This window comes from Aricia agestis, chromosome 19 (genome assembly GCF_905147365.1).
Source record: "Aricia agestis chromosome 19, ilAriAges1.1, whole genome shotgun sequence".
Taxonomy (NCBI): domain Eukaryota; kingdom Metazoa; phylum Arthropoda; class Insecta; order Lepidoptera; family Lycaenidae; genus Aricia; species Aricia agestis.
The window spans coordinates 10,511,737-10,524,964 of NC_056424.1; the positions used below are offsets into that span (position 1 = coordinate 10,511,737).

Sequence of the window (13,228 nt, forward strand, 5' to 3'; positions counted from 1 at the left end):
ATGAACCTTAAACAGTATCGTTCTGTCTTCCTCGCCAGTCAGTAAGATGATAGAGAGACAGGATGTCGTTCGAATTTTAACACATTCCACTAATCGCCTTGTTCCTTTTTGCGTACGCTATTTGTGGATTTGAATCTGTCAATGTCAGTTATACCTTAGCTAATAAAAGCTAAACGACGTTTAGCTACTGTCAACCTTTAACGGTAGATTTTCGTTAAAACTTTTGATTAGCGATATACCGTCTAAAGTTACAAAGAGTCACATTAAAATAATCAATACGAGAGGCGTTTGGGGAAACCCAAGGAATAAAACACCATAGAAAGAAATTACTCGGATAACATTATAATAAAAGTTTGTAATGATGATAAAAATAATGATTTCTCTTCTGATTAATTGGCTGAAAATAGACATTTATATCGTTTCTGGGATCGGCAAACACTTTTATAGTAAACATTTTCAGCGATTAAAAAGCCGGAGGAAGTTTTTAAGGCGACGTGTTTATTTTAGTCTTGAAAAAATTTTCGAATTTTGGGACACAGAATTGTGACTTGTGAGTTGTGAGCTATAATAGCTCACGAAATACTTGCTTGTGCGCCATTATTTTTATTACTGGCGGCAATGGATACTCCCGGTGTATCGCTGTTATTTTCTTCTGTAACCTAAAAATATATTCTGTCTTCTCAATTTTCTTCAGCTCTATTCAGATTGGATAGAGCTGAATCCTGATGTGACTTATTATATCTTAATGAGTATCAAAATAATATAAAACATGATCATGTTTAGATCTCTCAGCGACCATTTAAAATCACAATAATTTATACGCGACCTCCGTCATACATAAAAGGACGTGTTGGCCAAATTGTCTATATTGTCTGTATTTCCCACGATTATCTGTGTGCATGTTACATAGATATTCATGACTACCAGAGAAAAGAGTATGTTTTTAAATGTATGTATTCTGGTCCAAATTTCCACCACTAACGAGACCTATATAGTAAAATTGTCTACTGAATACTGAATCACTATAACCAGTCCGCAATCGAAAATACCCTGTCAGTGAAAAGTTATGGCTGAATGAAAAGTCGTGTTTTTTACCATTTTGTATGAAAAATATTGTAGATGTAATAAAAATGTATTGAGTTTGGAGCAAATGTCCACAACCGATAACACTTACGTAATGGTCTGCTAAATACGGAATCTCATTATTACTGGACCGCAACCAAAAATATCCTGTTAGTAAAAAGTTATGACGGAATGAAAAAGCTTTCTACCATTTTATTACAAAAAATAGTATTAATATGATCCATTGCACTTTTTAACTACTCAATCTATGTGATGTGATGTCGCTTGGCATTTCCTATTAGGTTTTCACTGAAATAGAGGAATATCAATATTTTCACTCAAAAAAATATTTTTCGTATGTTATAACTTTTTACTGACAGCTTATTTTTAATTTGTCTCATAATGAAAGTTACGCTATATTTAATGGACAATAAGTCAATATGGGTCTCGTTAGTGCTGGAAATTTGGACCACTTTACTGCATTCTCCTTTATTGATAATCCAACTACATGACGCCCGCAACTCCGTTGCGCCAAAATTCCGAGATAAAAAGTATCTTATGTCCTTTCCCGGGCCTCAAAGTTCTCCATACCTTTCAGCTAAGTCGGTTGAGCGGTTTGAACGTGAAGAGGTAACAGAGATACAGACACACAATTATTTAATTATTTATTTGGTCAGATTATGTCCAATGATTCTGTGATCCAGTAGCGTAGAGCTTGGCTCTCGTTTGGAAGGTTCTTTGGTTTCCGCGTTTGAGAATGGTGGCAGAATACTTGAATCTTGATGACTTGACAGGATTAGATGATGCGTAGGAACTAGGAAGGGCATTTAAAAGTTTTGCACCTGAATCTTTTACCAGTCGTATCGCTTTATCCGTGAGTTTACGAGAGTAAAGGCAGAGTGATACTTACTTCATTTAAAATTACTCGTACTGCGTAACATTTCTCAAGAGTTTCATAAGTTTCTGTTTTTTTGTTTTTCTTTTTTTTATCACATCAGTGAAAAAATATGTGCATAGACCTGGATAGAACATAACTATAAAACCAAGAGATACGTATTTTTTTATTATTAATAAACAATAATTTTAGCTCGCTGAAAATTTTTCAAGCGTGAAATTGGCGTCATCAGTTTTTTTTATTAATGCACCTGAAATGGAACAGTTTTTTTATTGTTATTTTTTTGTGTAACCGCATTTTATTGCATGTAGAGACGGATTTTCTCATACTGGTGAATGGTAATATTTTGCTATTTTGATTGTAAAGCCATTCCTTATCAAAATTAAAGCCACGCAGGCTTTAATTTTGATAAGGAATGGCTAATAATTTATATAATCTCATTTTCTTGGATATCGTATGAAGTGTTAGATTTGCAGTCCGAAGCTCCTAAGTATTTAGGTTTTAGACTAAAATAGTCTAGGTAGTGGGTTGACAATGATTTAGATTTTAGAATGCTTAATAGATAAGCGGAGAAAGCAAAATGGTCTAAAAGTCAGTGATGCGTCAAAAGATTCATATCTTTGTACTATCTAGTGGTTATTGCACTTTGTCTATGTTTTTCTTGTGTTATGTTTGCTTAAATACCGTACTAATAGATGCTAAATTGTCTGTCTGTTACTTCACGCCGCAACAGCTGAATCGATTTTCCTGAAATTTGGTATAATATATCACATAGGTCACAAGGTGATGAGGATTGGTATATCAAAATATACCATCCTCATCACCTTGATGAGTGGCAGTCTTCCACCGTGCGTTTTTCGCGTAAATTTCTGCCGCTCAATGTAAAACTCTGGAACTAACTGTCACCAGCAGTATTTCCGGACCTATACGACCTGCAAACCTTCAAGAAGAGAGCGTATTCCCTCTTAATCCTTCGATCGTGGATTCTTGGAAATCTTTCTTTTTTAGTTATTCTATTGTGTCTCGGTCACCGGTGAGCTTATGGGGCTTGATGGGTTAAAATGCTGGCAACGCACCTGCAGCTCTTCTTATGTTGCGAGTGTCCATGGGCGACAGTAGTTGCGTTCCATCAGGTGACCCGTTTGCTCGTTTGCTCCCTTATTTCATAAAAAAATATCATAGAGATACCTCGTTTCCCGGAAAAGGACATAGGATAGTTGTTGCGGAAAAATGTTCGGTTTCCGTGCGATTAACTAATTTTGGCGCAAATGAGTTGCAGGAGTCATCCTGTAATTAAAAAATCCAACAGATAAATTACAATTAGAAATATACTCGGAGTACGGACACACTAAGAGGAAATGCCACTGATTGTTTTGAGGTTCCGTAGTTTTTCTTTAGGGTGACCTTCGCCAAGATGTAAAAAATAACTACATGCTGAAAAGAAATACAATTACGTGCCCTTAAGATAATTATCTTAGATTGGGCTAGTTCTCTAGCTAGAGTCTTGAGTTTATAGGATATAATTTTCGGTTATCACTTATCAACCATAGATTTTTCCTTAAGATACCTAATATTTAGGTCTGGAGATGATACCTAGTTCATAGTTGTCGCTGATGAGGAAAAAACTACTATTTTCTGTTTTCGCGCGTTTTTTATTAATGTATTGATTGATTTCAATTATTGACCATATGCACACGATAGAGCTTATTATAGAGAAATACCGAGAGAGAAGAAGACCACTCTACATAGCGTTTATTGATTAAATTACCAAAAAGCGTTCGATACTCTATCCCACGTAAGTATCTGGGCAGCTTTAGAAGCTCAAAAAGTAGAGCCAAGATACATTCAAGTAATAAAAACATATACAACAACAGCAAGAGTAGTGTAAAGCTAGAGTCACCAGGCCCCTGGTTCCCGATCAAAAGAGGAGCGAGACAAGGGGATCTCCTATCTCCAAAGGTCTTCATAGCTACGAAATATTTCTATTATCATTTGTTCTATTTGTAGAACTATGTTATTCTTAAATTATATAACTTTTAAGTAATAAGTATTAACCTATCGATGTACAAAAAATCAGCTGGTTAGGGTTCCGTTTTAGGGTTCTGTAATCAACAAAACTTGGTTGACATTGTCCTACAAATAGAACAATCCGTATATTTTTAGAACCATCAAATCAAAGTATGAAATCCTTTCTAAATCTGTTAGCTACCACTTTCAAGATTTTTCGCAAATAAAATTGTTGTTCGTCTTATCAAAATGGAGCTACTCACAAAAAATTACCTTGATAGTTGATAGTAATAAAAAAAATTGTTCTACGGAACCCGGACTATTATAAGAACGTCTAAAAATAATAAGATGTAAATGACCTTAGATTTTAATAAGCGTTTTGTCATTCTACCGCAAGCCCCTAAATTGCGAATGCGAAAATTATGCTATTTTGACGCATAATAATTTTGAAAAATATTTTATAGATCAAAAATACATTTCATTATAAGATATAGCGGCCCGCCCCGGCTTCGCACGGGTGGACATTGATTTTTAAATAATTTTTTTTCAATCTTTATTTCTTAATCAATCTTTATGGCAGAACATAAAAATGGTTTACACTATTTAGCCTGTAACTACTATATTATAATTATTATACACATTTTTATTGTATTTTTTTTTATATTTTAAGTGTTATGTTTGATTATTTTATCCTTACCTACAGAAGATACTATTATATATACTATTTTGCAATTTCTAAATGTATTTTTTTTGTTTAAAGTATTTTATATTTTTTTGTAGTTTTATGCTTACCTACATGCGTAAAAGATTCCATTAAAATTGGGTTAAAGCTTCCCTGTAAACGCTATTTGATGTTGTTTTATTTTGTGGCAGCAAAATAAATTGATTATCAGCAGCTCCAACTCGGGATAGGCCAACGTATAGTTGACCATGAGTACAACATTCTTTTCGTATAATTATTAATTATAATAGCAATCAAAAATAATAGACATTCAAAACGTAATGAATTAATGAAGCACTATAATATTATCCCATCAATGAAGCGGCACCCGGCTATCGCATAACTATTATATTATAAATCTATTGTGTCTGCGATTCCCATGATCGAGGTAATAATAATTATTAATATTTACGTGGACTCTCCGGGCGAGCACACCCGTGCGGCGCGCCTTGACGACGCCCAATTCGCAACGTGCAGCAGAAATCGTAATATTTTAATTTCGCCATAACATTAAAATCAAACGTCCAATTTTAATCATTCAAAGACCAAATATTATCTACATTAACTGTACTTAGTAATGAAATAATTTATTTTGATAAGCATTAATGCCATGAGTAAAATAAAGGCATTTAAATGTAGTCCAAAAACATTTCAAGATTTTTTAATAAAAAAATGGTTATTGTGCCTCACTCAACATGGATAGGTATAGTGTGTCGCGGACTTTTTTGTAGATATTTAAAAGATCTATAATTACTTACAACATTTTATGGTTCTATCTTTTATAGTTTAGGCAGCGTACGCGAAAAAAGTAACATTTCTGGTTGATTTTTTACACCTTGCGTCCGAAAATCCCAAATATCTTACGGAACCCTATTTTTCTCCAAAATAAAATTTAGCCTATGTTCAGCAGAATTAATGCAGTATTCCAATGGTAAAAGAATCTTTCAAGTCGGTCCAGTAGTTTCGGAGCCTATTCAAGACAAACAAACAAACAATCAAATCTTTCCTCTTTATAATAGTAGTGTAGATTTTTCGCTTGTTATTGATTTGAACCGATTCAGTAGTTGCAGAAGTTGCCGTACTAGTTTACCGTCGTCACGTTTATAATATCGCTCTTCGGCACGCCAAGTGTCGGCTGAGACGGGCTCTTGGTGCCAGTCGGTTCAGCTGGCAAAGAGAGAAAGACCATGCACGGTTTAGTGCTAGTTGTAGTTTCTGGCACTATTAGCAGCTCTGCCAAACAAGGTTAAGCTGTTAGCAGCTTAGCTTAAGGAAGGGATTAGTCCCTTCCTTATGATAATGTACTGGCAATGTCAGTCAACAAAGCTTTCTTTTATTAGGAGATACTCAGGGCACTCTTAGGATCTAAAGACGACCCTGTCTTTAGATCATTTTGTCACCGTACGTGCCAAGCGTACTTGGCATAGCTAAGGGCGTATTTCCCACAGTCAGGGGCATAATTTTATACCAGGGGCTTTAGGCTGCGTTTCCACCAGAGATGTATTGCGAGGAATGTGTTTGAGAACCAATAGAATCGCTTCATTGACGTGAGCTTGCCATGACATCGCTCAACGCGGCGATGCTATTGGATCTTTAAAACACATTCCTCGCAACACATCTCTGGTGGAAACGCAGTCTTGTACCAGCATTTCTCAGTGTCGTCCAATGTCACCATTCTGCTACAACTTCTCCAAAGGTCACGGGTCCCGTCCGCCGTCCGCGTCGCTGCCGACCCCGGCGGCGCTGAAGAAGGAGCCCGATGACCCGCCGCACCGGGTCAAGATGGAGCCCCACAGCCAGGAGGAGAGTGGCGGGGAGATGGTCGACGGCATCAAGACGGAGATCGACGGGTTGATGGACAGTGACGGTGAGTTTTTTTTTCTTGAGCAGTTTTATGGTGGCTGTACCTACACACTCGACGAGAGACTCCGAGATACTTGGGTGTACATGCTTGCTCTGGTTGTCCTCGCGAGAGCCAACGAGACGAGGACGAAACTGTACACACTCGTGCTCGCCCTGTCTCGGGGTGTCTCGACGAGTGTGTACAGCCGCCATTAGTTGTCATAAGCTTTATCGGGCTTGGGCTCACCGGCCACCACACATTCCCACCACTGTATCTCCTGTGTCGACAGAATCGACAGTCACAAGTCTCATCACTCATGTCATAAGCCTTCCAATTCTTAAGTATTAAGAGTTAGGACTGACGTAGACGTACGTATTTTGGGAATGTCAAAGTTCAAAGGTTAAGAGACAAAACCTTATAGCCCACACATATTCTTTTGTGGGTAATCAGTAAGAATTTTTGATGCAAACGTTTTATGTAAAATGAGTTTTTGCCCGCGGCTTCGCTCGCCTTAAGAAGTATTATTGTATACAAACTTTCATCCCCTATTTTAACCCCTTGGGGTTGGAATTTATCAAAATCCTTTTTTAGCGGATGCCTACGTCACAACATCTACCTGCATGCCAAATTTCAGTCCGATTCGTCCAGTGGTTTGGGCTGTGCGTTGATAGATCACCACGTCAGTCAGTCACCTTTGAGTTTTATATATATCTATAGATAGATGTAATGTAAAGCTTTAGTTTAAACTTTTAAAGTTTAAAGGTATCAACGTTTTATTAAAATGTTATCTAAAAAATAATCACCAGTCTTGTTGTTCCGTTCTCGTTAAAAGTGTGAAAGTAAATTTTGATTTTGAAAATAAATTTCAAAATCATTAGAATTGAATTAATCAATTCAGGCTCTACACAGCAGCGAGGTCCCAAGAAACAGTTTAAATAAATTGGTTGGAATGCATAAAAGCATTTCGGACAATCCCACATTGGGTTGTTGGATTGATCGTGTGAGTTTTTTTGTCCACCGTACCGTATCGACTGAACAAAGCAGGTGGGACTTGGGATGCGCTGATACCATCTTTCAATAAGTGGCCAGTAATTTGTGTGTTCGAATTTCGAATTACGTTTGAATTTCGAAATTCAATTGCCGCCCGTTTATTTTGTGCGCCCATTTTGTTTTTTTAATGTTTGTTTTGGCGGTAAAGAATAGTGTGATAATAACATGATTTTTTATTGAATAAATGTAGAATAACTAGATCTATACTTTATCTTTATTTCATATCGTTTGGAAGTAGGTTACAGCTTGTAATTTTTTCTTGATTCAGCTGGGGCCTAGTCGTAACGGGAGACGTGATTAAGAATGGCACTTGTGAAATTGCCAATATACCAAAGTATAAGCCCCAAGTGTACTCAAATAATATTCAGGAACAGAAATTGTATTGACGAAATAAATTACTTGGTTCAGTTTACGCATATATATTATTAAGACATAAGAAGTATTAATCTCTAGAAATTAGGGCTAGGCTACTTAATTTAATTTAACCAAACTTTTGTATCGGGATATAGCTATCAATCTAACATAATATTATTATGGGTTGTAAAATGGTCGCTTATGTTACGGAGCTTTTTTATGAAATAAGGAGGCAAACGAGCAAACGGGTCACCTGATGGAAAGCAACTTTCGTCGCCCATGGACACTCGCAGCATCAGGAGAGCTGCAAGTGCGTTGCCAGCCTTTTAGGAGGGAATAGGGTAATAGGGGAGGGAAGGGAAGGGAATAGGGTAGGGGATTGGACCTCCGGTAAACTCACTCATTCGGCGAAACACAGCGCAAGCGCTGTTTCACGCCGGTTTTCTGTGAGAACGTGGTATTTCTCCGGTCGAGCCGGTCCATTCGTGCCGAAGCATGGCTTACCACGTATAAAATTATCTTCGTGAAATGGGTGTAAAAAAAATATCTCGTCTACAGGCAGTTATCTTGCTACTATATTTACTATTCAGCCAACTACCTCGCGTCTACAGTCGTTATTTTGCGTTCAAATCTAGGTATACATTAAGAGCAATTTATATCAAGATTAAAGAATCATTTGTATTCTTCCAGGTGACCCCACAAAATCTCCCCCCTGCGAGCTTGGTGGGCCAGGATCACTGAAGTCGGAGCGGCTCTCGTCCGACTCCAATGATATATTGGACCCGCAGACCGGCCTGCGTGGCTCCACGGGCAACTTGCAGGTAAGAGAGAGCTGAAATTTTGGGAAAAGATTTTATTGGCTATGTAATGAAGTTAAGGCAGAAAAATATTAGCAACTAAGCGCCTTACGCTATAAAGGCAATTAGTTAACTTCTCGAAAAAAAAAGATCTCTATTCGATGTGATCTTAAGTTTTTAACACACTATATTAGCTTAGCTAAATATAATAAACTATAGTTTTGGGAATGTAGATTTTTGGCTATGTGAAAAAGTTTAGACAGAATCCTAGCATGAACCTAGCGCCTCACACTATAAAAGGTCAATAACCTCACACTATAACTCGGAGACCGATGATAAAGATCTTATACGAGAAACTTATGTTCTTTTATGCCCTTGCAGGATGGCAACCAGAACTGCCGCAACCCAAACGGCGCGGAAAACATGGGTTCCTGCCGCATGGGAGGCTCCGGGCCGATGGGGCCCGGCGTCTCCATGGGGCCCATGTCCAGCGAGGCCCAGACCCTGCCGTCGAACGTCATCAGCAAGCAGTCGGGGAGTATGGAGGTGAGTACGACTTGTAATAATCCGATTAAGGCTATAAATTATAATGTATAATGTACAGAGACCAGAGTTAAGGTGATTTATGAACTTGAACTAGTAGCCATGGTCTATCGTTTTGTCTATTAACTTTTTCGAAAACAATTAAAAAGTTGATATGTCAGATTTGACATTTCAACTTTTTAAATCATGCTTTTATTAGCTGACTATTTGACGCTGAGATTATTATAAGCTGTCAAGTCAAAGTAAAGATCATAACAACCCGCTAGTTCATAATAAGGGCCCAGAGAGATGTATTTGTTGCAAAAGACATGTAAGATTCAACAGGAATACTTGATGAAAAAGATATCACTCCCAGTTTATACAGTTTTGTAATTTGATGACATGCTATTTGTTTGAGACCAACAGATTAGAACGGTACGATATTATAATTTATAAGGCAAATTGTTATTATTAAACATTTTCAAATAGTATCAGGGCCCGTACTACGAAATCGTTTTGAGACTCAAACAATCGAACGAGAATGCCGCGTCCTACTCTAACAAACGTGAAACGACGTTCATCAAAACGGTTTCGAAGTAGGCCTCCAGGCCCATTCTTGCCTACCTATCTAAGGCCGGTATAAATAGTCAGTACTTAAGATGCGACCCAGTCTCAAGACACGATTCGGCTCTATGATTAGTCCAAATTTTGACAGCCAACCAATCACAGAGCCTGAACCGTGTCTTGAGACCGAAATGCGTCTTGAGTACTATTTATCCCTGCCTAAGACATTATAGAATTGTTAATCAACGCGTACATCTCCCAGCAGCAAAGCCAGATCTTCGTGTTCTCGACTCTACTGGCGAACAAGGGCGCAGACGCCGTCATATCCGGCCAGCACCACTCCATCATCGCTTACCATTGCGCGCAGCCCGGCACTAAGAAGTATCTGGAGGTGTGTATGATATTTTATAATCTGTATTTAACTGTCAAAAGAGACGAGAGACGAGCAACCAGAGAAAATTTAAGTGGTGGTAAAACTACATTATTTGGTCTTATGTTTAATGAGTTATAAGTTACAATATAACTTATGTATGAGTTGTGATTACCTATCTAGGTTCACGATCTACCTAATTTCTTGAATAGTATAAAACTTTATATTGATACCAAAAAAATACTTATTTTCTGTGTCTCATCTCGCGATTTAGGTTTTTGTCATTTTGTGATTGTTAGACTTTACCTTTTTTCGCTGTTAATAATGACTAGACATCGGATTATATGCACGATCTAAGTGCCCAAATATGCACGAAAAATGGTCGAAATATTCACAAAATATGCTCAATCAAGAGTCACTTATTATAAAAATGTATTATTTTTGGAAGAGTTTTCCGGTGTTGCTCATAATGAATGCGCCAATTTTCATAATTCCATTAAATTGGTTGCCTGGAAGAAACCGCTGAAAGCGGTAAGGCCGCCTATTTGCTATGTTCCTTGCCTAATGTTGTTTTTTGTTATTTTATATTGTTTATAATGCAAATAAAGAATTTATAAATAAATAAATAAATAAATCCAGGACCTTTTTCTTCTTTCCGATTACAATCTTAGTGCCCATGGAAGTTCATTACCTACTTTATTAATTTTTTTTTCAAATGTGGCCACCTACAAAGAAACATTTTGTTCCTAGAAAGATATTGTACTTCGGGTGTTATATTGCGGAAGTCTTTAAATAAGGGTGGACTACAATCGGCTACATATTTGAAGGATTTTGATCTATCATACCTCTGTTTCGTGGTCTCGGTGTGTATTATGTTAGCTAGTTTGGAAACTACGAGGGCATAATATGGCCGAAATATGCATTATCAACGAAAAAATGCCAAAATATGCACTATCGCCTAAAAAGCCCCATTATATGCATTTGCATATGCAAGTATGCAAATGCATATAATCCGATGTTTAATAATGACTTACGCAATGCTAACTAACGGGCTTTGGCCTACCACACGTTCCCACCACTGTATTGCCCGTTGCAGACGATGCGCAGTAGCTTGCGCAAGTACTAATACTAAGCATATATTTTCATCGTGTGAACGCATTTTGCTTAGTGAAAGTGCGAGTGCAAGTTGCTTAGTAGCACTCGCTTTGGTCCTCGCGCAAGTGCGACTCATTTGCCCCCGCTCCGTCTACTTCACCCCCGCGCTACTTCACTGGTCATCGTTTGAACATGCGTTGACCAGTACTAGCGCCAGTACTAGCGCCAGTTCAGTCTGTTTGTTGTTTTGGTAAAGATGTAGAAACCTACCACTAGATTGTTGGGGTGTTGGTTGTTTTATTGAGTCTTAATGTTTTAAGTTTGTGAATTAAAAATGAATAAATGGAATTCAGACAAAACTATACAGTTTTCCTTTTTCTAAATTCTGTATTTCCTGCATCAGTTCTTCTGCTATCACTCCATTTAGCTCTTGAATTAGGCACTTAAAAAGTTTATTCAAAACCATACGCTTGTCCATGGTTGCCTACTATGCACTGGCACTATACAAAGCTACTTCGCGTGATCTTTTTACGTTTGAACGCTGGCGCAAGTACCTGCGCAAGTACTCGCGCAAGCTACTGTGCATCGTCTGCAACGGGCATAACTCCTGTGTCGCCAGGATCGACAGCGGTATCCAACCACGAAAACCCTTTGATATGATCTCAGGGATCCCGAGGGACAAGATAAAGCTGTCTTGGGACCCGCAACGAAATTAATTAGAAGAAAATAGGAGGAGTAGGAAGAATTCCAGATTCCCTCCCCATATAAAGCGGGAGACAGCACAAAGTTGCAGTGACCGATAGTCAAAGAAGTGAAGGGGGAAACACCACGGGAATAAACGTTAATAATAATAGTGACTACTACGCTAGAGCTAAATTAATTTATTGTGTTAGACTGTTGCCAATAGTAATTGTGACAAAAACGCTTGAAGGCACGCAATACTTTATGCTAACTAGTGATGATAATTTTTTAATAAGTAACATTTATCATTAACTTTTCAGAAACATCCACTCAAAATGGGCCAGTTCAACAAACAGAATCCCGCGCAGTGGCTCAACAATCTAGCGATGGCGAAGAGCAGAGGCGGCATGCGCGGCGGCCCCAACATGATGGGCGGGCCTAACCAGATGGGCCACATGATGGGCGGGCCCATGGGACCCAACATGGGACCCATGCACGGCGGCATGGGTCACATGGGACCCAACATGATGGGACCCAACCGCATGGGTGCGCCCGGCAACCAGATGATGATGATGAAAGGCGGGCCCGGGCAGATGGGGCAGATGGGTCCCGGCATGGGCCCCATGGATGGGTTTCCAGGGAGCACCCCGTCCTGTGGTGTCATGGACGGCCTCGGTGCTGATGGTGAAATACCCTGGGACACCGTGAGTGATTTTTATGGTCTTATTTTATGTTTAAACTTTTTTTAACCAACTGTAATATGAATGTAACATGTTATGTTATATTATTTTTATACCACTTACTCAGCTTTAACAGGTCTGTTTGATAAATTCATAAAGTGTAATGTATTGTCACCATGTTATGTTTTTAAGCTAACAGTTCAATGTCTTTTCAAATTAAAAAAAAAAAAAACTAAAAGGGCTGATAATTTTGAGAAATGCTAATTCGTATTAATCTGTTTCCAGAAAAACCCCTCCGTAATGTCAAACGGCATGGCGAACGGCCCCAACCAGATGCCTCCCTGCTCCGAGTCGGGCGGCGACGGCGACAACATGCCCTGCCAGTCCGGCCCTAAAGGTGAATGTCGGATTTTAACTTTTTGATTTACCTATGGGTTAAACCTACATAATTACCTGTGAAGGGAGTCAAAAATGTTTGACTGTCCTTATAGTTTGGATCATGACATCATTTGTTCTAAAACAATATTATATTTTCATGATTTAAATGTGATCGTTCTGGCAATATAACTATAACGACTCGCTCTCGT

At 38.3% G+C, this 13,228-nt stretch overlaps 1 protein-coding gene across 8 annotated transcripts in view; it reads left to right on the forward strand.

Annotated features, from left to right (window-relative positions):
- The window catches only part of LOC121736318 (protein pygopus-like), a 46,556-nt gene that overhangs the window by 15,113 nt on the left and 18,215 nt on the right, over window positions 1-13,228 (forward strand). For 5 of the 8 annotated variants that reach the window (XM_042127416.1, XM_042127422.1, XM_042127419.1 and 2 more), the window contains exons 3-8: window positions 6,382-6,552; window positions 8,623-8,753; window positions 9,111-9,275; window positions 10,078-10,206; window positions 12,282-12,665; window positions 12,927-13,038. In XM_042127416.1, coding sequence (XP_041983350.1) covers window positions 6,382-6,552; window positions 8,623-8,753; window positions 9,111-9,275; window positions 10,078-10,206; window positions 12,282-12,665; window positions 12,927-13,038 — 1,092 coding nt within the window. The remainder of the gene's footprint in view (window positions 1-6,381; window positions 6,553-8,622; window positions 8,754-9,110; window positions 9,276-10,077; window positions 10,207-12,281; window positions 12,666-12,926; window positions 13,039-13,228) is intronic. The other 3 variants (XM_042127418.1, XM_042127420.1, XM_042127423.1) reach the window with 1 other exon arrangement.